This window comes from Rhinoderma darwinii, chromosome 1, assembly GCF_050947455.1.
Source record: "Rhinoderma darwinii isolate aRhiDar2 chromosome 1, aRhiDar2.hap1, whole genome shotgun sequence".
In the NCBI taxonomy this organism is placed as follows: domain Eukaryota; kingdom Metazoa; phylum Chordata; class Amphibia; order Anura; family Rhinodermatidae; genus Rhinoderma; species Rhinoderma darwinii.
Window position 1 is genome coordinate 656,267,602 of NC_134687.1, and position 22,350 is coordinate 656,289,951.

General features: G+C 41.6%; 1 protein-coding gene across 1 annotated transcript; it reads right to left on the reverse strand.

Moving 5' to 3' along the window:
- Positions 1–20,060: 20,060 nt before the first annotated feature.
- Positions 20,061–21,994, reverse strand: LOC142703229 (serine/threonine-protein kinase SBK1-like). Its single transcript, XM_075848232.1, has 3 exons — positions 21,841–21,994; positions 21,139–21,341; positions 20,061–20,702 (listed from the first exon to the last, which is right to left on the reverse strand). Exons 1-3 carry the CDS (start codon positions 21,992–21,994, stop codon positions 20,061–20,063), a joined length of 999 nt encoding a protein of 332 aa, XP_075704347.1.
- Positions 21,995–22,350: the final 356 nt, after the last annotated feature.

Here is a 22,350-nt window from a genome sequence, read left to right on the forward strand (position 1 = left end):
AGCAAACATACATACAAGCAAGCATACATACATACATACAAGAAAAAATACATGCACATATACACATACATGCACATATACACATACAAATATGCAAACATACATACAAGCAAACATACAAGCAAACATACATACAAGCAAACATACATACAAGCAAACATACATACATGCAAACATACATACATGCAAACATACATGCACATATACACATACAAACATGACAACATACATACAAGAAAACATATACATACATACATACATACATACATACATACATACATACATACCAACATACATACAAAAATAAACTCACCTAAGACGTTCCCACGAAGAGCTGAACGGTCCCGTCACTTTTCTTCTCCCATTCACAATAACAGAGCGGTGGGCGCAGATGAAGTAATCACGTGGGCCTGATATGATTACGTCATCTGCGCCACAACGCATTGTTACTACCGTATGAATGCGAGCGGCGCCAAGAAGAAGGAAGATGGCAAGTGACGGGACCGTTCAGAGCGCCGTTAGAACGTCTTAGGTGATTATTATTTTATTTTATATATTTTTAGTTGTTCGCCGGGTGCTGATGCAGCACCGATGCGGCGGGTACAAAAATGTAGTGACAGGGTGGGGGAGGGAAAAGTGGCTTGCCGAAACGGGGTGAGTGTAGTGTAGTGTAGTGTAGTGCAGTGTAGTGTAGTGTAGTTGACATTCACGGTAAGTTCGTCTCAATCGGGCTTACCATGCCCGCTTGAGACGAACATTCTCCCGATGTTGCTAGAACTACAGTATCTAGCAACATCGGGAGCGCGCACACTGCAGAGCAGAGCGGCTTGATTGACATCGAGCCGCTCACGCCCCTTTTTAGAAAAGATAACCAGCACTTGCTGAGTTATCAAGTGTAAAAAAAAGGCACTTAGGAAATGAATTTTAATTTTTTTTTAACACCAAATGTTTTAAAATTCATTTCCTGCTTAGAATGTGTAAAAAAAAAAATTTGAGTCAACTTGGGACAACCCCTTTAAATTAACTTTATTAAACTTTTTTTACTAGTCCCACTAGGGGACTTAACTAAGCGATCCTGTGAATGCTTTTATAATACACTGCAATACTTCTGTATTGCAGTGTATTAGTGCCTGTCCGTGTAAAACAGACAGGCATCTACTATGACCTAGCAGGCATACGCAACAGGCAGACCTTTATTAGGACCCCCCGGCTGCCATAGAAGACACCTGCACTCTTCAATCATGCGCAGGGTGCCGGTGGGGTGAGAGAGCGAGCTCCCTCCCTCTCTCCAAAACCACTCAGATGTGGTGCTCGCATTTGAGGGGTTAAACTGATATCGATCTCACCCGTTAGAGCAGGGATCGTGAAAAGGCGTATTGGTCGTCACTAACTGGTTAAACATCAAATAAGAGTGTTTGTTTATTTATTTTTTGGGTGGAATTAGCCTGGCTCTGCCAAACACCCAAATTATATTTACCGTAGGTCAACTGTGACCGAGATCTATGAAGGAAAAGTATTGTGGACATAAGGAAGAAAATAAGAGTCTCTTGTTTACTTACAAAGCAGAGAAGCTGAATTGTCACCATGAACCTCGCTTCTTATTACTGTATTCATAAATTCCCCCGCACTGCAGGAGAATCCAGAGTGACAGTAAGGACAATGTAAACGTTTTGTTTTTATACATGGATATTTTTATATTTGACATTCATTAAACAGCATAAAAAGATGAAGGTGATGGAATTGAAGAAAAAAACTAACAAAGTAACTTTGCAATTGAATAAAATAAATATTCAAAGATTTTCATAAAAGGAAATGTCATAAGTGTATTTATCACTGAATTACAATCAAGGTTGGTTCCCAAAATCACGCCCACATGTGGTGGCGAATGGGCACAGCATTTTTTTAGTAATACCACAATATTTAGCAGCTAAATCGTGTGTCCATTTGTCACCTATGTGGGTATGGTTGTGTTTGCAGTTCCGTCTGTTCTTACCCTCAGGGTAGATTCACTTGTGACAGATTTGTAGCATAAATTTCTGAAACTAAATAGTTCCATACATCTGAGTGGGGTTGTTTCTGCAGCATTCACATGGATTCTGAATTCACCATTCAGATGAATGGGACAGCCGCAGGCATTTCTGAAGCAAAACTGCTATTTGTGAACTGGAATCACATGAAAAACAGAACCTCGAAGCCAGAAGTGAATCAAGCCGGAAAGAAAAGTATAAGTCCTTCATTTATATTGACCAATTATTTTTAATACAATCCTGGATTCCTGCCTTCGAGAGGAATTAGGAGGAACGTGTCTTATTTTTTGGTTACTCTTTCTTGTTGATGAAATGTATGGTATCACTATGCCGAGATCACCGGCTAACGTTATGATGCCACCCACTGACGAAGCTATAGTGAAACGCGCGTCAGATGTGGTGCTCTGGCTTTGGTCCTTCTTTGGTGTGGGTAATATGTTGGTATATGTTTTTGTCTGTTCTACTAGGACTTATGTATTTACTATTCCCAGCATACTCATAATACTGACTACTTCTCTAGTCCCACGCCATCATACAGTGGGCCTTGACACTGTTGATTATACTCAGATTCCGAGCCGCATTCTTCTTTCTCTGCCTACTATGTGAAGGCTCTGTGTTTTCATTTTTATCTATTTATGCATATTATGTAATGAAATAATGATTGGTTGTTATATTTGTAGATTTGGTCGTGTTTTTTTCCACATAGGATCTTATCCTGAAGGGTCTAACACAGTCCTCACTCCAAACTCACCTTCACATGCTTGCTTGACATACCCCTGGCTGTTCCACATCACTACCTGTCCCCTCCAACTTTCTCAAGTGCGCCATTGCTTAGGGCATCCACCGTGCAGAGGTGTGCCCTGACCGGCTTTATTGCTGTACTGTACTTGCCAGGGGATTACAAGGCAACGGAGGAGGCTTGTAGTAATGTAGAACAGCCAGGGGGATTTCAATCAAAATCTGGGGGGCACCATTTTAATTATCGCCACAGGCAGCAGAAATGCTAGAATCTGCCCTGCCTGTGATGATAATGAGATGACTGCGAGGAAGTGATCTGCACAGAACAGAAAGGGTTAATCTATTATGAATGGTGGATCCTGTTTTATCTATCTAATCACCTATATGGACATAAGTGTTAGGACCTTCTCATCCCATGCTAAATCTTTAGGCCTTAATATGGAGTTGATCTCCATTTTGTAGCAAAAACACAATACAATCTAATGGGAAGACTTTCTACAAAATGTTGGAGTGTCTGGGAATTTTTGCGCATTCTTTCAGAAGAGCATTTGTGAAGTCAGACACTGATGTTGGAGGAGAGGGTCTGGCTCGCAGCACCCTTCCAATTCATCCTAAAGGTTTTCGATGGTGTTAATATCAGGGCTCTGTGTGGGTCAGTCAAATTCTTCCACACCAACCATGCCTTTATGGACCTTGTGCACTGGGTCACAGTGATGCTGGAACAGAAAAGGGCCTATCTCAAATCATTTTAACAAAGTTGGAAGCATGAAATTGTCCAAAATGTCTTGGTATGCTGACATTTTAGGATTTCCCTTCACTGGAACTAAGAGTTTTAGGCAAACCCCTGAAAAACAACCCAATAGCATTATCCCTCCTTTCCCAAACTTTACAGTTAGCACAATGCATTTAGGTAGGTAACGTTCTGGCATTTACCAAACCCAGACAAATAGAGAAGTGTGATTCATCACTCCACAAAACACATTTCCACTGCTCCAGAGGCAGTGTGCTTTAAACCACTCCATCCGACGCTTGGCATTGTGCTTGGTAATGTAAGGGTTTCGTGAAACTATGGAAACCCAAGTCATTAAACTCAGGGGACACAGCTTGTCTGCGGGAGTAGGTTTGAAGCTCGGCAGTTATTAGGTCAGCAGAGCGTTGGCGACTTTTATGCACTTTGCGTCTCAACACTCATCGACCCCAGTCTGTAACTTTACATTGGTCTGTGGTTTTTAAACACTTTCATTTTGCAATAACACCACTCACAGTTAATCATGGAATATCTTTGGCGGGAATACATTTCACAAACTGACTTGTTGCAACGGTGGCATCCCATTACAGTATCACGCTCTAGTTCTGTGAGGTTTTTGGAACAACCCATTGTTTCACAACTGTTTGTAAGGAAGACTGCATGCCTAGGTGCTTGATTTTATACACCTATGGCAAGGGGACTGAATGAAACACCTGAATTCAATTATGTAGGCTGGGTTCACACAGTGTGGTAAAGAAAACACAATTTTGACTACTCCGTGTGAACCAAGCTTTGTAATCCAGCCTGTGATGATAATTGTCACGGTCTGTGGGTATGTGGACCCACTAGACCGCACCGCCGTAGCGGGGAGGCAGCTGGCCAAACAACAGAGCTCCCCAGCAATACAAAGTCCCGTACTAGGGTACCTGAATAGTTCAGACAGTAGCCGAGGCTTTGGCACGGATGGAGATGGGAGCAGCAGGTTACGCCAGACGTGGCGGAAGACAGCAGGTGCCGCAGGTTGCGCCAGGCGTGGCGTATCACACTGGACGGGGAAGATGACACTGGACGTGACAGAGGACGTGGCAGACAACAGCAGATGCAGTGAAACACGACTCCAACACTACAGGCTCAGGAACAAGAACACATCACAGGATACAGGTAACAGTTTACGGGTAACAACAGGAACGGGATAGCACTAAGGGACCATTTGCAAGACTGACATGGGATAAACTAACAATTCTCAGGCAAGGATCAGGAGGGCAGGGTCCTTTTTATAGTTCATGGAATCATGGGCAGTTGATAACTCCCATTTGTGCGCGCACCCTACGGGACACAGTGGACCGGAGCGGAAGTGAGTACTGGCGTCTCCTAGAAAGGAGATTGCTAACCAGCGCTCACAGATCCATGGCTGCGGTGGTGAGTAAATAATGAGATGACTGCTGAGAAATGATTTCTACAGAACAAGAAGGGCCAGTCTATTATGAATGGTGTATCCCGTGTTATCTATATATAGGTGTTACCTGTCAGTGTAATCCTGCCTGTGATGATAATGAGATGACTGCTGAGAAGTGATCTGAACAGAACAGAAAGGATCAGTCTATTATAAATGATGGATCCTGTGTTATCTATATATAGGTGTTACCTGTCAGTGTAATCCTGCCTGTGATGATAATGAGATGACTACTGAGAAATTATCTCTACAGAACAGGAAGGATCAGTCTGTTATAAATGGTTGATCCTGTGTTATCTATATATAAGCTTTACATGTCATTGTAAACTTGTGATATAAAATGTATGCTGAGAAGTGATCTCTACAGTACAGGAAGGATCAGTCTGTTATGAATGGTTGATCCCATATTATCTATATATAGGTGTTACCTGTCAGTGTAAATGTGTAGTATTGTTGTTAAAAACGATAAAGCTTTAAAATATAGAAACGTTTCGGTGATTCTTTATCCAGCCGAGGTTTGCGCAAGACGAGTGTCTCTTTCGTTTTGGACATGGAATCCTGCCCAGTTGTCTACTGATTCCCAAAAGTCCCGGCGAGGTGGGCATTGCACACAAGGGGTACCGGCAGTATCCCCACTACATACATGCTCTAATATAGCATTGTACCTACATGGTTGTATACCTAAAGGTAAGCCCCCACACCCACTGATTTTATTGTGCATGTGTTGAATGTACTCATCTTATGTAGCACCGTTCTGTTCATTTTTTAGACCTTATTACTTTTTTTAATTTTTCCACTGGAACTGCAGATTTCAGACCATCCTCCAATCCTTTGTGGCTTAAAGATATCTTTGGATAATTCTGTTTACATTTGCAGAATGGAATTTCTATTCCTTATTTGTCTATGGCTTTAGACAAAATAATTTTATCATAATCTCTAGAGTCCTGTGCAAATAAGAACTGTCCTTTGGGTGTTATTTCTACGACAAATTTCTACTGGGAACTTGGCCTCAGAATGTATGGTTAGAATCTTGAAATTATCAAGAACTGAGAGCAGTCTGGAAAACTCTAAAGTTGGACTTTCACCATGTCAATATTCTGTCTGACGTTACTATTTACAGTTAGGTCCAGAATTATTTGGACAGTGACAAGTTTTGTGATTTTAGCTGTCTACCAAAACATATTGAATATACAGTTATATAATCAATATGGGTTTAAGTCCAAACTCTCAGCTTTAATTTGAGGGTATTCACATCCTAATTTGAGGAAGGGTTCAGGAATTACAGCTCTTTAATATGTTGCTGCCTCTTTTTCAAGGGGCCAAAGGTAATTGTACAATTATCTCAAAAGCTATTTAACCCCTTAATGACCAGCCTATTTTAAACCTTAACCCCTTAGTGACCAGCCCATTTTAGGCCCTAATGACCAAGCTATTTTATTTGTTTTTCTATAGTCGCATTCAAAGAGCTATAACTTTTTTATTTTTTCGCCTACATAACTGTATGAGGACTTGTTTTTTTGCGGGATTAGTTGTACTTTTTAATAGCACCATTTTTGGGTACATATAATTTTTTTATTAATTTTTTTTGGGGGGATTATAAAAAAAACCTGAAATTCCGCAATTGTTCTATGCGTTTTTAAATTGACGCCGTTCACTGTGGGACGTAAATAACACGTTACCTTTATTCTATGGGTCGGTATGATTACGGCGATACCACATATGTAGAGGTTTTTTATGTTTTACGACTTTTGTACAATAAAAACACTTTGGAACTAAAATTATTTGTTTTTGCATCGTTGCTTTCCAAGAGCCGTAACTTTTTTATTTTCTACATCAATGTAGTGATTTTTTGGGCTTGTTTTCTGCGGGACGAGACGTAGTTTTGATTGGTACTGTTTTTGGGTGCATGGGACTTATTGATAAATTTTTATTATGACTTTTTGGGTGGCAATGGAAAAAAATTGCAATTTCGCCATTGTTTTTTGCGTTTTTTTTTTTACGGTGTTCACCTTGCGGTTTAAATTACATATTAACTTTATTAATGGAGTCATTACGGTCGCGGCGATACCATATATGTGTACTTTTATTTATTTTTTACACTTTTACTAAATAAAACCACTTTTTATGGAAAAAAATGGTTTTATTTATTTTTTTACTGTAACTTTTATTAATAATATTTATTTCACATTTATTATTTATTTCATTAGTCCCACTAGGGAGACCCGTGCAGGACTTAGACAAGGTGAACTTGAAAAGGCGTCAGCCTAGCCTAAGGCCCCTTAGTGACCAACATAAAAAGGCGTATTGGTGGTCACTAAGGGGTTAATGACCAAGCCATTTTTTACGTTTTTCCATCGTCACATTCCAAGAGCTATAACTTTTTTATTTTTGCGTCGACGTAGCTGTATAAGGTCTTGTTTTTTGTGGGACAAGTTGTATTTTTTAATAGCACCATTTTGAGGTACATATTATTTATTGATTAACTTTTTTTGGGGGGAATAGAAAAAAAACAAATTTTGCCACTCTTTTTCGCGTCTTAAATCTACGCCATATACCGTGTGGTATAAATAACACAATAACTTTATTCAGCGGGTTGTTACAATTGCAACGATACCAAATTTTTATAGTTTTTGTATGTTTTACTACTTTTACACAGTAAAAACGCTTTTTTCCCAAAATTATTTGTTTTTGTGTCTCCATATTTGAAGAGCCATAACGTTTTAATTGTTCCGCCGATGCAGTTGTATGAGGGCTTTTTTTTTTTGCGGGAAGACTTGTCGTTTTTATTGATACCATTTTGGAGTAGATGTGACTTTTTGATCACTTTTTATCACATTTTTTTAAAGTCAGGAGTCACAGAAAACAGCAATTTTTCCATAGTTTTTTATTACATTTTTTTACGGCGTTCACCGTGCGGGTTAAATAATGTAATAGATTTATAGTCGGGGTTGGGGTCGACGGACGCGGCGATACCAAATATGAATAACTTTTTTACTTTATTTTGGTTTTTTAATAGTATAGCATTTTGTAAGGGGGAAAGGTTTTTCATTTTTTTTTCAATTTTTTTTTAAATTTACTTTATTAAACTTTTTTTGAACTTTTTTTCTAGTCCCACTAGGGGACTTTAATATGCGATTCTCTGATAGCTATTATAATACACTGCAATGCTTTTCTATTGCAGTGTATTATTGCCTGTCCGTTTAAAACGGAAAGGCATCTGCTAGGTCATGCCTCTGGCATGACCTAGCAGGCATTCGCTACAGGCAGACCTGGGGGCCTTTATTAGGCCCCCGGCTGCCATCGGAGACACAGACACTCGGCTATCTTATCGCCGGGTGTCGGTGGGAGAGAGAGGGAGCTTTCTCCCTCTCTCCAAAACCACTCAGATGCGGTACACGCTATTCAGCACCGCATCTAAAGGGTTAAACAGGTGAGATCGATACTTATATCGATCTCACACATTCGAGCAGGGACGCCCCAAGCCCTCAGCTACCTCTGGCAGCTGAGAGCAGGGAGATTTGACGGCTCCCTGCTCTATTTATTTATCCTGATGCAGTGCCGTAAAAAGGCTTATGCATCAGAATAAAGGTGACTGACGTGAAAAGGTGTATTAGCGGTCACTAACAGGTTAAAGGGCTGCATGGGCTATTCCCTCGTTAATCATCATCAATTAAGCAGGTAAGAGGTCTGGAGTTGATTCCAGGTGTGGCATTTGCATTTAGAAGTAGTTGCTGTGAACCCACAACATCAGGTCAAAGGAGCTCTCAATGCAAGTGAAACAGACCATCGTTAGGCTGAAAAAAAAAGAAGAAATCCATCAGAGAGATAGCACAATTGTTAGGTGTGGCCGAATCAACAGTTTGGTACATTCTTGAAAAAAATAAAAAAAAGTGCACTGGTAATCTCGTGAACTCCAAAAGGCCTGGACGTCCACGGAAGACAACAGTGGTGGATGATCGCAGAATCCTTTCCACGGTGAAGAAAAACCCCTTCATATCATCTACCAAAGTGAAGAACTCTCTCCTGGAAGTAGGTGGATCAGCATCTAAGTCTACCATAAAGAGAAGTCTTCATGAGAGCAAATACAGAGGGTTCACCACAAGGTGCAAACCATGAATCAGCCTCAAATATAGGAAGCCCAGATTAGACTTTACCAAACAACATCTAAAGAAGCCGCCCAGTTCTGGAACAGCATGAAACTAAGATCAACCTGTACCAGAATGATGGGAGGAAGAAAGTATGGAGAAGGTTTGGAACTGCTCATTATCCAAAGCCACCACATCCTCTGTAAAACATGGTGGAGGCAGTGTGATGGCATGGTGGGGGCAGTGTGATGGCATGGTGGGGGCATTGTGATGGCATAGTGGGGGCAGTGTGATGGCATGGTGGGGGCAGTGTGATGGCATGTGGGGGCAGTGTGATGGCATGGTGGAGGCAGTGTGATGGCATGGGCATGCATGGCTGCCAAAGGCACTGGTCACTAGTGTTTATTGATGATGTGACTGAAGACAGAAGCAGCAGGATGAATTCTGAAGTGTTCAGGGATTTACTTTCTGCTCAGATTCAACCACATGCAGCAGGTTGATTGGACGTCGCTTCACAGGACAGATGGACAATGACCCAAACCATACTGCGAAAGCAACCCAGGAGTTTTTTAAGGCAAAGAAGTGGAATATTCTGCAATGGCCGAGTCAATCATCAGATCTCAACCCGATCGAGCTGCATTTCACTTGTTTACGACAAAACTTAAGGCAGAAAGACCCACAAACAAGCAACAACTGAAGACAGCTGCAGTAAAGGCCGGGCAAAGTATCACAAAGGAGGAAACCAGCGTGTGGTGATGTCCATGGGTTCCAGACTTCAGACAGGCGTTGCCTGCAAAGGATTCTCTACAAAATATTTTTTAAAAACCATTTTATTTATGGTAATTTTTTATTTGTCCAATTACTTTTGAGCCCCTGAAATGAGGCGGCAGTGTAGAAAAATGGTTGCAATTCCTAAACGTTTCACAGGAAATTTTTGTTCAACCCCTTTAATTAACCCTGAAAGTCTAGACTTCAATTGCATCTCAGTTGTTTAATTTCAAATCCAATGTGGAGGCAGCAGAGCCCAAATCATGAAGATTGTGTCACTTGCCAAATAATTCTGGACCTAACTGTGTGTATGTGTGTATATGTATGTAGATAGACTTGGCCTTAATGACCGACATTCATTTTAGTTTTTTCATTGCCTCATTCCAAGAGTCGTAACTTTTTGATTTTTGCATCGTCATAGCCGTATGAGGGCTTGTTTTTTTGCGGGACGAGTTTTATTTTTTGGTACAAATATTACACTGATCAACTTTCATTAACTTTTTGTTTGGGAGGGAATTGAAAAAAACATCTATTCCAGCATTGTTCTTCGCTTTTAAATTTACGCAGTTCACTGTGCGGTGTGTGTGTCACATGTTACCGTTATTCTATGGGTCGGTATGATTTCAGTGATACCACATATGTGTAGGCAAGGCCGGCCGTAGGTTGGATGGCGCCCTGTGCGGGATTCTCTATTGCTGCCCCCCACAAAACAAAAAAATTAACCACACACACATATATATATATATATATATATATATATATATATATATATATATATATATATATATATATATATATATATATATATATATATATATATATATGCATGAACATACTGGAACATATATACTGTACATACATAGAGGCACATATTTAGACATACAGGCAAATATACATTCATTATATATATATATATATATATATATACACACACACACACACACACACACACACACACACACACACACACACACAGACACTCGAGGCATGTATACACACATACTGGGTCTTATAGAAATACATATAGGAAAATATATGTACATGCAGGCCCAAATATACCCACGCAGGCACATATATATACACAGAACAGATAGTTACCTGCTTTCCTATGTAACACCACAGATAACAGTGATAACTCTCTGAGTACAGATAATGTAGTAGATATTGCCTGCAGTCCTATGTAACACCACAGATAACACAGTGATAACTCTCTGAGTACAGATAATGTAGTAATGTTACCTGCAGTCCTATGTAATATCACAGATAACACACTGTGATCACTCTCTGAGTACAGATAATATAGATGTTACCTGCAGTCCTATGTAACACCACAGATAACACAGTGATAACTCTCTGAGTACATATAATGTAGTAGATATTGCCTGCAGTCCTATGTAACACCACAGATAACACAGTGATAACTCTCTGAGTACAGGTAATGTAGTAGTGTTACCTGCAGTCCTATGTAATATCACAGACAACACACGGTGATAACTCTCTGATTACATATAATGTATTAGTGTTACCTGCAGTCCTACATAACACCACAGATAACACAGTGATAACGCTGATTACAGATAATGTAGTAGATGTTACATGCAGTCCTATGTAACACCACAGATAACACAGTGATAACTCTCTGAGTACAGATAATGTATTAGTGTTACCTGCAGTCCTATGTAACACCACAGCTAACACACAGTGGCAATATTGTTGGAATGTACATCCGCCATACATACACGGATAGTGTTAAGAGGTTAAAGGGATTGTCCGGGTTTAAACTTTTTATGCTGCAGCAGGAGAGGAGGGCTTCAAATAAAAAAGCAGCCCATACAAACCAGGGTCGGCATCAGCACCCGGCGAACCCAGACGAGTGCCGGAGGCCCACTACCCTTGGGGGGCCCACTCGGCCGCCAGGTGATGAAGCTGCCGTCATCACGGCATCACTGTCCATATATGCACAGTGATGTCAGGAGCAGAGCAGGTGTCCCGGGGCCGAGTGCTAGTAGTGCTCTGCCCAGGACTATGGCGCTGGGGCTGCCTCGGAAAACACTGTCCATATATGGACAGTTACTTAAGAAAAAGACAAAAAAAGAGAAAACGGGGCTCCTCTAAGGTGATATCGTTCTAATCTGTATTGAAAATTGATGTTGATAGGAATAGAGCTCACCTTAGTAAGTTGTGCCATGTAGCCAGCACAACTTGACTTTGTAGCTTGTATACACTTGATCACACTGTGCTTGCCTTTGGAGCCATAACCACATGGGGTGAATTCATCTCAGGAATTCATTTCCTCTTGGTTTTGAAATAATGCTGACTTGGAAGAAAAAGATGCCTGATGAAGACCACAGTGTGTGGTCGAAACGCGTTGCAGCACTGTCTATTTATTATTTTAAACAGTCCATGAAATAAAATCGTTGTTTTAAACTCTGACGATTTTGTGAAAATACCATTCCATTCAACCCTGAGCGCCCGTCTAGAGGAGCATCTTTTTCTTCCAAGTCAGCATATGGACAGTTATGTGAGGGGCTGCTCCTGAAGCGGAATCCCCACCCAGAGTGTCGGTAATGCTCTGGCTGGGGATTCCACTCCTAGAGGGAAGCCAAAAGGTGCTACTACCAGGGAGGGGGGCTGTGTGGAATTACCAGGGAGGGGGGCTGTGTGACACTACCAGGGAGGGGGGCTGTGTGACACTACCTGGGAGGTGGGGGCTGTGTGGCACTACCTGGGAGGTGGGGGCTGTGTGGCACTATCTTGGAGGGGGCGCTGTGTGGCACTACCTGGGAGGAGGGGGCTGTGTGGCACTACCTGGGATGGGGCTGTGTGGCACTATCTACGGAGGGTGCTAAACTTATGGGGGTACAAACTGGGGGCCTAACTTCTATATGGGGTCATAAACAGGGCCTAACGTCTATATGGGGGCACAAAGTGACATTTTCTGCCATTTTAGTGCCGCCGTGAGTTCCCCCACAAAGGGCCTACTAAGTCTTGTGTCGCCCAAGGGCCCACATGAACCTGGAGCCGGCTCTGATACTTACCGCTCTCCTCCCAGACGTTTCCGCGCTGGGGGCTTCTGTCATTTCTGTTCTGTGTGTACACAGAGTGACTGCAGCAGTGAAATCACGTCGATAGTACATCACCGCCGCAGCTAATTACTGGTCTCAGCTGAACACCGCTGAGGCTATTAATAGGCTGCAGTGGTGGTGTACGGTCAACATGATGTCATCGCTATATACAGACAGAGAACAGATCTGACGGGAGCCCCCAGTGCAGGATTTTTTTTATTTTAACTCCTCCTGCTGCTTCAACAAAATGTTTAATTTGTATTCCGGACAACCAGTTCAAAGGCTATGCCCACCTTTGAAAATCGTTGTTTTTAAAAAAAATAATCAGTGTGTTTTGTGCAACTTTCTAAATAAATACTTTTTATTAAAAACTATTTTTACTTTGAGATACAGCTGCTTTGTATTCTGTATACAGAGCAGCCATAACTAGCGCTCAGACCTGAATCAGTCAGGCCAGTGGGACTGACGGGTTCAGTGTAAGCAGGTCCTGTGTCTCTGACACGTTATCGATCACATCAAAGTTATGAATCGTCGACACGCAGGACCTGCTGACACTGAACCCGTCAGTCCCACTGACCTGACGGACTCAGGTCTCAGCGCTAGATACGGCTCTGTATACAGAATACAAAACAGCTGTATCTCAAAAAGTAAAAATAGTTTAAGGCTCCGTTCACATGTGCGTCAGCGCTCCGTTCAGGCGTTCCATCTGAGCATTCTTTCAGAAAGGAACCCTGAGACTGAATCATACTGTAGTCGACTGGGCTTTTGATTCCGTCAAAACGACGGAACCCTTGCATAATGGAGACAAACGCAAACCATTTGCACCGTATCCGTCACCATTGAAATCAATGGTGATGCAAACGGAAACCTAAGGTTTCCGTTTGTTTTAGTCAGGAGTCCGTTCTGATGGAAAGCTCAGATGGAACGCCTGAACGGAGCCCTGACGCAGATGTGAACAAAGCCTTAAATGTAATTACAAAGTTGCACAAAACACACTGATTTTTATAGAAAAAAAATTTCAAAGGTGTACATAGATTTTCACATAATCTGAACAGGGTTTAAAAGGGCAACAAATGGTAAATGTGCACTATGAAGGCGCAGAATTCTGTGCCCATTTGACATTTATTAACACTTTAGTGCCTTTCAGTGCCACCATGGTGCCCATTTGGCCATTTGCTGCCCCTGTAGCCTTTAGCATCTTTTGTCACAGAAGAACAATAACGGGGCAACAAAATGGCAAATAGGCATCAAGGGGGCACTGAATAGGACACTAAAGGGGCAATAAGTGGTAAATGGGCACCAAGATGGCACTGAATCCTCTGTCCATTTGCCATTATTGCCCTTTTTTAGAACCCCATCAGTTTCCACATTCAAACAAAGTCCAGTCAGTGACTTACCTGCTGGGCGTTAGGCAAACGCTTCCTGCTGGAGCCGCCCTGGAGAAAACGTTCCCTTGGTGTCTCCACCAGCCCTAGAAGCGCACAGGAAGTGCGGTGTCTCCTCCCTGTCTTGCGTCCTGAATGATGTCATCACGCCTGTCTCGTCATTCAGGAGCGGACGAGCAGTGGCCGAGGCGTAGGACAGCCAGTATGAGGTCGGTGCAGTAAGTGAGTGGCACCTGACCCGCTGGAGTCCCGAGAAGTGACCAGGGCATGGGGCATGTACTCCCGGTGGCGCCCCTCTTACAGTGCGGCGGGTGGCGCCCTGTGCGACCGCACTGGTCGCACGTACCTAAGGCCGGCCATGTGTGTAGGTTTTTATGTTTTACTACGTTTGCACAATAAAAAACATTTTAAAAAAAACTCTTTGTTTTTGCATCCCCACTTTCCCATAACTTTTGTATTTTTCCATCGATGTGGCCATGTGGCGGCTTGTTGTTTGCAGGACGAGGTGTAGTTTACATTGGTACTATTTTGGAGTACATAGGACTTATTGATTAACTTTTACTTAGCTTTTATTTCCATACCCCCCAAAAAAGTTATTTCGCCGTAGCTTTTGCATTCACCATGTGGTTGAAATAAAGTATAAATTTTATTGTTCGGACGTTACGATCACAGTGATACCATACATGTATATTATTTCTTTTTATACACTTGTACAAAATAAAACAATTTTTTATGGGAAAAATGGGTTTCTTTACTGTGAACATCTTTTTTTTAATATAAACTTTACTTAACTATTTTAATATTTATTTATTTTTAGTCCCACTATAATGCTTCTGGCATGGCCTGTTAGGAATAGAGTCATGGCAGGTCTGGGGGACTTTGTTAGGCGGTTGTTGCTTGCGTTTGCAGGCCATTGATGCGTGGAAAATAATTATCATTTTTTTCACAAATGTGTCATTTTAAAGACAGGTTTATTTGCAAAGCAAACATGAGAATGAAGAAACACACCCCAAAATCTATCACCCTGTTTCTCGTGTGTTAAAAAAGAATGCCATTGTGGCCCTAATGCGCTGCCTAGACACACGGCTGGGCCCAAAAGGAGCACTCGGTGGCTTTCAAGACACATACTGTACTTTGCTTGAAATTGTTTTAGGCCCCACTTCCCATTTGGAGAGGCATTAAAGAGGCTCTGTCACCACATTATAAGTGCCCCATCTCCTATATAATGTGATCGGCGCTGTCATGTCCATTTGTACTCAGCACTCGGTGATCTCGCGAGATCATGCTGTGCTGTCACATACACCCACATTAACTTTACTGAAGTGTCTTGAGAGTGAATAGACATCACCTCCAGCCAGGACGCGATGTCTATTCACACTTCCGATACTTCGGTAAAGTTTATGTGAGACTTACTCGCACAGCACAGTGTGATCTCGATGTGCTGTAATTAAGTCCCACACAAACTTTACCGAAGTGTCGGGAGTGTGAATAGACATCGCGTCCTGGCTAAGGAAATGTCTATTCACTCTCAAGAGCGGAAAAATAATCTGTACTGGACTGAAGGGCAATATATAAAAAAAATGGAGGAAAATGTATCAACATCGAGTTTGTTCACAAGATAAAAAATACCTCTTTAAGCTGCCAGAACGATAGAAATACCCCATAATGACCCCATTTCGAAAACGGGACCCCTTCTGGTATTTCTGGAATTAATGCAAAGCAAGTGGAAAAAAAATATTGAATTCATTTCAAAGATTGTTTATTTTTTGTTTGTTTTTTTGTAAAGCCCACATGAAAATTAAGAAACACACCCCAAAATGTATCACCCTGTTTCTCCTGTGTTCAAAAATATCCCCGTTGCGGCTCTAATCTGCTTACTGGACACATGACTGGGCCTAAAATGTAGGGAGCAGTCTTTGGTTTTTCATACACAATTGAATGGATTCCAAGCCCCATCCCATGTTTGTAGAGGCATTATCCTGCCAGAATGATAGAAACCCTAAAGAAATGACTACTAAGCATGCTGAACATAAAATTTTTGTAGGAGGAAATAATGGACATTTTCTTACAATATGGGTATTGGAATATGGGTATATATATTGTTTTCTTCACGTTTTTAATACATTTTCACATTAAATGGGAGAAATAAATATCTGTAAATCGGCAACTGTGTTAAATAAATGTTCCATTCTTATCTAGGGATGCACGATGCGTCGAAATTTCGATACCATTTCGATTCTATGCGGGGGCAAACGGTTCAATGCCATAAATTTATGTATTTCGATACTAAGCAGTGTGGCTGCATCCTGTGCCATGTATGTTGTTCTTGAATAGCCACTTGATGGACCATACTGCTGTGCAGGGTGTGTGAGAATTGCCCATCTGGAGGCCCAGATTCTGAATCTAAATGAGCATCTTCCAACAGGGAGGGCCATTGACAACATGGAGAGGAGTTTGCTGTTCACTGAGGAATCGATCCTTTTACACTAATCTGATCAGCTTCTATGTGGATAAGTTCTAGACTAGACCTGGGTAAGGCTGTGGATGTGGTGTATCTAGACTGGACCTGGGTAAGGCTGTGGATGTAGTGTATCTAGACTTGAGCTGGGTAAGGCTGTGGATGTGGTGTAGCTAGACTGGACCTGGGTAAGGGCCTGTTGACATAACCGTTCGCTTTCCGTTCCGGGGTTTCGTCAGATGTTTCCGTCGGGTGAACCCCACAACGGAAAGTGAAAGTGAAACCACAGCTTCCGTTTCAGTCACCATTAATGTCAATGGTGACGGAAACATCGCTAATGGTTTCTGTTTGTCACCATTCCGGCAGGTTTCCGTTTTAGCGACGGAATCAATAGCAGAGTCAACTGCGCTATTGATTCCGTCGGAAAACCGTAAACCTGCCGGAATGGTGACAAACGGAAACCATTAGCGATGTTTTCGTCACCATTGATATCAATGGTGACTGAAAGGGAAGCTGTGGTTTCACTTTCACTTTCCGTTGTGGGTTTCACCCGACGGAAACCTCCGATGGAACTCCGGAACGGAAAGCCAACGCCGATGTGAGCAGGCCCTAAGGCTGTGGATGTTTGTATCTAGACTGGGCCTAGGTAAGGCTGTGGATGTGATATATCTAGACTGGACGGGATCAATCACACGACGGTGGATTTCTTCAGTGCGCTATCTGCATTTTTTTGCAGATAGCATGCTGACCCATTAGGGCCATACACACATCAGTTTGTTTTTGAAAGTTCATTGCCATGTTTTGCAAATTATAGAACATGTCCTATCCTTATAGTTTTTTTCACACGCGTGCCCCCCATTCAAGTCTATAGGTCCGCTGCACTTCCGAACAACTGTTGAGTTGTTCTAGCGGAAACTCTAAATCTTCATCCATTGTTGTGTGGCCTTGATGGGTTTTTGCAGCTAGTCTTACGTTTTTGGAGTAATGAAAGATGTCAAAGCTACAACACAGTGTATTCATTGTTTCTGCTTCCAGATGAGTTTGTTGTGTAGATGTTCTTTTTTCATTTGAGGTCTTTACTATCCCAGCGATAAGGGTTCAATATTGTGCGGATGATGTTGATGAAAGAAATTAAAATGCGGCACTCACCCGTTTGCAAATCTTCTTAACTTTATTGTGTCACCTTGGCGAGATTAAAAGCATTACAGGGAGGACAGCTAGTTGTAGGTTACAGCCTGTTTCGCGCCGGAGATCGCGCTTCTTCTGACCAAGGATAAGGGTTCAATATTGTGCGGATGATGGTAGGCATAATAACACTCGTAAGACAAATTTTAATTAAAAACATTTTGGATATTTTATTTATTTTAAAGGAGCATTAGAAAGTATTTTGGATACAATTCATATTTTAACATCTTAACATTATAATATAAATATATATATATATATATATATATATATATATATATATATATATATATATATATATATATATATAAAATTAAAATTTTTTTATTTTATTTTTTCTGGTGAAATTTGAAAAATTTGGATTCAAAATTAATGAAAAATAAAACAAATTAAGTTTGTCAGTAATACCTCAGCTCGTAAACCCACGTCAAGGATCCTCATTCTCTTGCAAGTCCCTACACAAACTAAACAGGAACATTGAAACTAACTAGAAAACAGGTAAAGGAAACCGTCCGGAGTCCAAAGCAAATTAATGACCACCGTGAAAAGCATCCAGCTGCCATGGAACTGCTCCCTCAGGGCTGATAAAGTAGTCAGCATAGAGTTAATGGATAGCAAGTCCTGACGTTTCAGGTAGTCTATGAAGGGTCCGGTCCGAAGTACCCAATGAGGTAGTCACATATTGGTCACCTTCCAAAAATGCACTCCACGTATTGACGGGCTTTGGTCAGCCGGTGGTTATAAATGCGTCTTCTGTCATCCAAATAGCGTCTTAGGAAGGGCTGCATCATGTGGGGTGACATTCCCTTCATCAGCAATGATGACAAGTGGGGCCGGTGGTCTAGACGATCGAGGAAGTCATCTTGGCTCTACGTTCACCCATTCTGGAATTCTGGAAGCCCTGAAGATGCGGGCATCCGCAGTGCTCCCATAGGTAGTAATATCAACTATTACTAACTGGTACCTACTGTTAACCAAGGCCCCTACCGAGAAATATTAATTGTAATTGAAGTAGCGGGAACCCTGAGTTCTGAACGGCTTCTGAACACGAATGTGTTGTCTTTCTTGAAAAATATCATATTATAGGTTATGATTTCTGTAGATCGAGGATCCAGGCATTTATTCTGATTGCCATCTTTGGAGAATTTTTCCCCTAATGAGGCAATTGAAGATTATCCCACTCTGGATACATGTTCCTTACTATTTGCTCGCAGGCTGCATCTGTTCATAGCCGGTCAAGGTATATGGTAGATGAGATATTCAACAACTCTGGAGGACTCTGCACCTAAGTAATGAGCTCCCCTACATTAATGCTCATCCTTCTGTGATGTGACATCTTTAAAGAATCCAGAATCCAATGGATCTTAGAGGTGTAAGCCTTCCCTCCAAAATACAGACCTAAGAATACGGTGGCATATGGAGCCATCCGTATTTGGAGCACTCCCATGGACTATAATGGCCATTTTTTTTAACAAAAACACAAAAAAGTAGCGCATGCTGCGTATTTGAAAAAATGGCAGTAAAAAAAGGGTCATGCGATTAGCCCCATAGATTTCCATTACCACCATATTATGGAGGGCAAAAAATGGATGAAATGCAAATTTACGATATGATCATCTGAATGAGGCCAAGGTGCGAGGAAGCACCTGGAGAAAATATAACTGAAGACATAGCAGTAAGGACAGTAAGCAGTGATGACAGATCATGTACGTTTCACAGACTTGGAATCTAGAAAAGGAAAATATCATATTATTTATTTAACTACAACTTGTCATGAAAACATCAAGAGAGGATAGAAGCTCATTAACAGTAATGTCCATCAGCTTCTATGCGTCGTATATTGTAGGATCAGCTGAGAGGCTGTTGTGATGACAGAACATAGTGACAACCCTGCATTATTGAGTGTTCCCCTGTAGAATTTCTTAGTTTTTTATGTCCTTGTTTTCTACTACAATCCAGTTTTAGAATTCTGAAAATCCACACATTTCTTCCAATAACATGATTCCATACTTACCTGTCTAACAAGTATGTGATCTGTATAATGTACAGCCTAGCCTACCTCCAGGTGTCTGTGTTCATGTATTAGATGGGAACACATTTAGGTTATCTCTACCTCTTCTCCAATAGTAAGGGAGGTCCTCTCATGACCTACAGAATGCAGGATGTGCTGCTTGATGTGGTTCCCGCATGGACATCATATGGTCTAAATGACACCTGTAGGAAGCCGTTGTTCCTGGTTACATGTTCTGAAGGGACCTCTGCTTTCCATTGCAGGTGAAGATATTTCTGAATGTCCATGGTTGAGCACCTCTCAGAGGCATTTAGTGCCAACAATTCCCAGAACATTCCTCTGGCTTCAAGTGAGATTTTCTTCCACTTCTCTGGAGCTTGTGACAGATCCCCCTTCACCTGCCACCAGGCAAACTCCTTATACTTATGATCACTGCCCAGTGCCCCTTGCCAAGGGAAGAATCCTGTAAGAGCTTTGTACACAAGAACGCCAAAAGCCCACACATCAAGACTGGGATGTAGTAACAGCTGTTCTCCTTTTCTTAAGCAGCAGAGTTCTGGAGCAGCGTAGGGTATATACCAGGACAGAGAAGGTGTATATGTTCCCTGGAGCCGAGTGAGTCCAAAGTCTGCCAGTTTTATCAGGTGACATTCTGCATCCATCAGAAGAATATTATCCGGCTTGATATCCCGATGGACCATTCCTCTGCTGTGCATAAAGTCCAGAGCACTAGCTATCTGAGGAACACAACGCTTCAACATGTCCTCCGGCATACCGACCTGAGAAGAAGACAACACAAGAGATGACAAAGCTGAACAGCACACCGGACAATTTTATCAAATAGAAAAGGCTCAGACTTGTATTTAACTTTCTATTTGTAACTTGTATTTTAAGTCGTAATTTTTTGTCAAATTTGTAAAAAATTTATTCAGTTGTTTATTAATTATAGTCAGTACGGACAAGGAGGTTGTCATCCAATATGTCATCACATAGGGGATGTCACCCAGCTTATCCTGTCTCCTGTATGTTAAATCTGCCTCGTTATGGAGGTCCCATACTGCTTCATACCTGGACATATTTGGGGTTAAGAACTCTAGAGAAGCTGGAAGATAACTCCTATAAGAACTGTAATGGTGGCCACCAGCTTTCCCAGAAACGGATGAGAAGACAATGTTTACAACTTGAGGGAAGTGGAATTCCAGGATATAAACTCACCTTAGGTTTAATGATGGACTGAAGATTTCCTGCCGGTGCCACTTCCTGGACAAACACAAAATCACTACTGGTATGAAACACAATCTCGTGGGTAAGGATGATGTGCGGGTGGCAGCTGAGGGTGAGCGAGATGCCGTATTCCAGGAGGAAGTTATCTGCTGGGGTCTTCTCCTTTCTCAACATTTTTACAGCCACGACCTGACCTGTTAATAAGACATTAATATTATTACTACTGATTTCTATATCACCATCATATTCTCTGACACTTTCCAGGTCGTACCCAAACAAGATCAATAAAGTTATACAGGAGCAATCACAAGATGAAAATGCAGATACTGAATAGAAGTGACATGAAGCAGTGGGGTAAAGTTCTTATGAGCTTACAAACTTAAGGAAATACCCACGAAAGACCTCCATTCCTGGCCACCCGGGGGTCACGTGATCACTATTCGAACTCCCTGAATTATATAGTGTCTACTGTGGGGACCAAAAATCAGTATCTCATTTCAAGTCTATAAGAGCCTCCATGTTATTCTCAAAGACTTGCATTGAGAGTCTGACCTCCGGTATCTACAGAAAATATAATGGAGCAGCTACAGGTAGAATAGAGAACTACACTACATTTAACCACATAAAAGAACTGGGGGTGGAAATGGTCCAATCATCATTCATCATCACACTCATCATTCATCATCATCTCACCTGAATCTTTGTGTTTGCCCATGTAAACTTTTCCATAAGATCCTGCTCCAAGTTCTTGCAAAATTTCAAAGTAGTCCGTCACTTCCATCACCCTCAGGTTCTTAGAGGTCTGTGAGACCAGGTTCAGAAGGTGTTTTGCCATGTTCTTGGTCATATCTTTGATGTGGGCGGCCATTCTGGGTGATACAAAGAAATATTACATTTACTTTACTAAAACAGAAGAAAACTATTGTGAGCACCGGGAAGTCATGGCTCATGTCCACACTGTGACAGCCTTCAGGGGATGTACCCTCTCCTGGCTGTTATCTTTAAACTGTATGGCAGAAGCTGGAGGCAGCATTGTATAATACATTGGCGCTCTACAGTCATATCATCTACTATAGCCTGCGCTGTGTACTGACCACATATTCACCTTACAATGAAGACTCAAGATGTCAACGGCTCCTTGTAGAGATGATAATCAATGATGAAATCCTCCTGGACATCAACAAGTCTACAACGTCCTGCTCC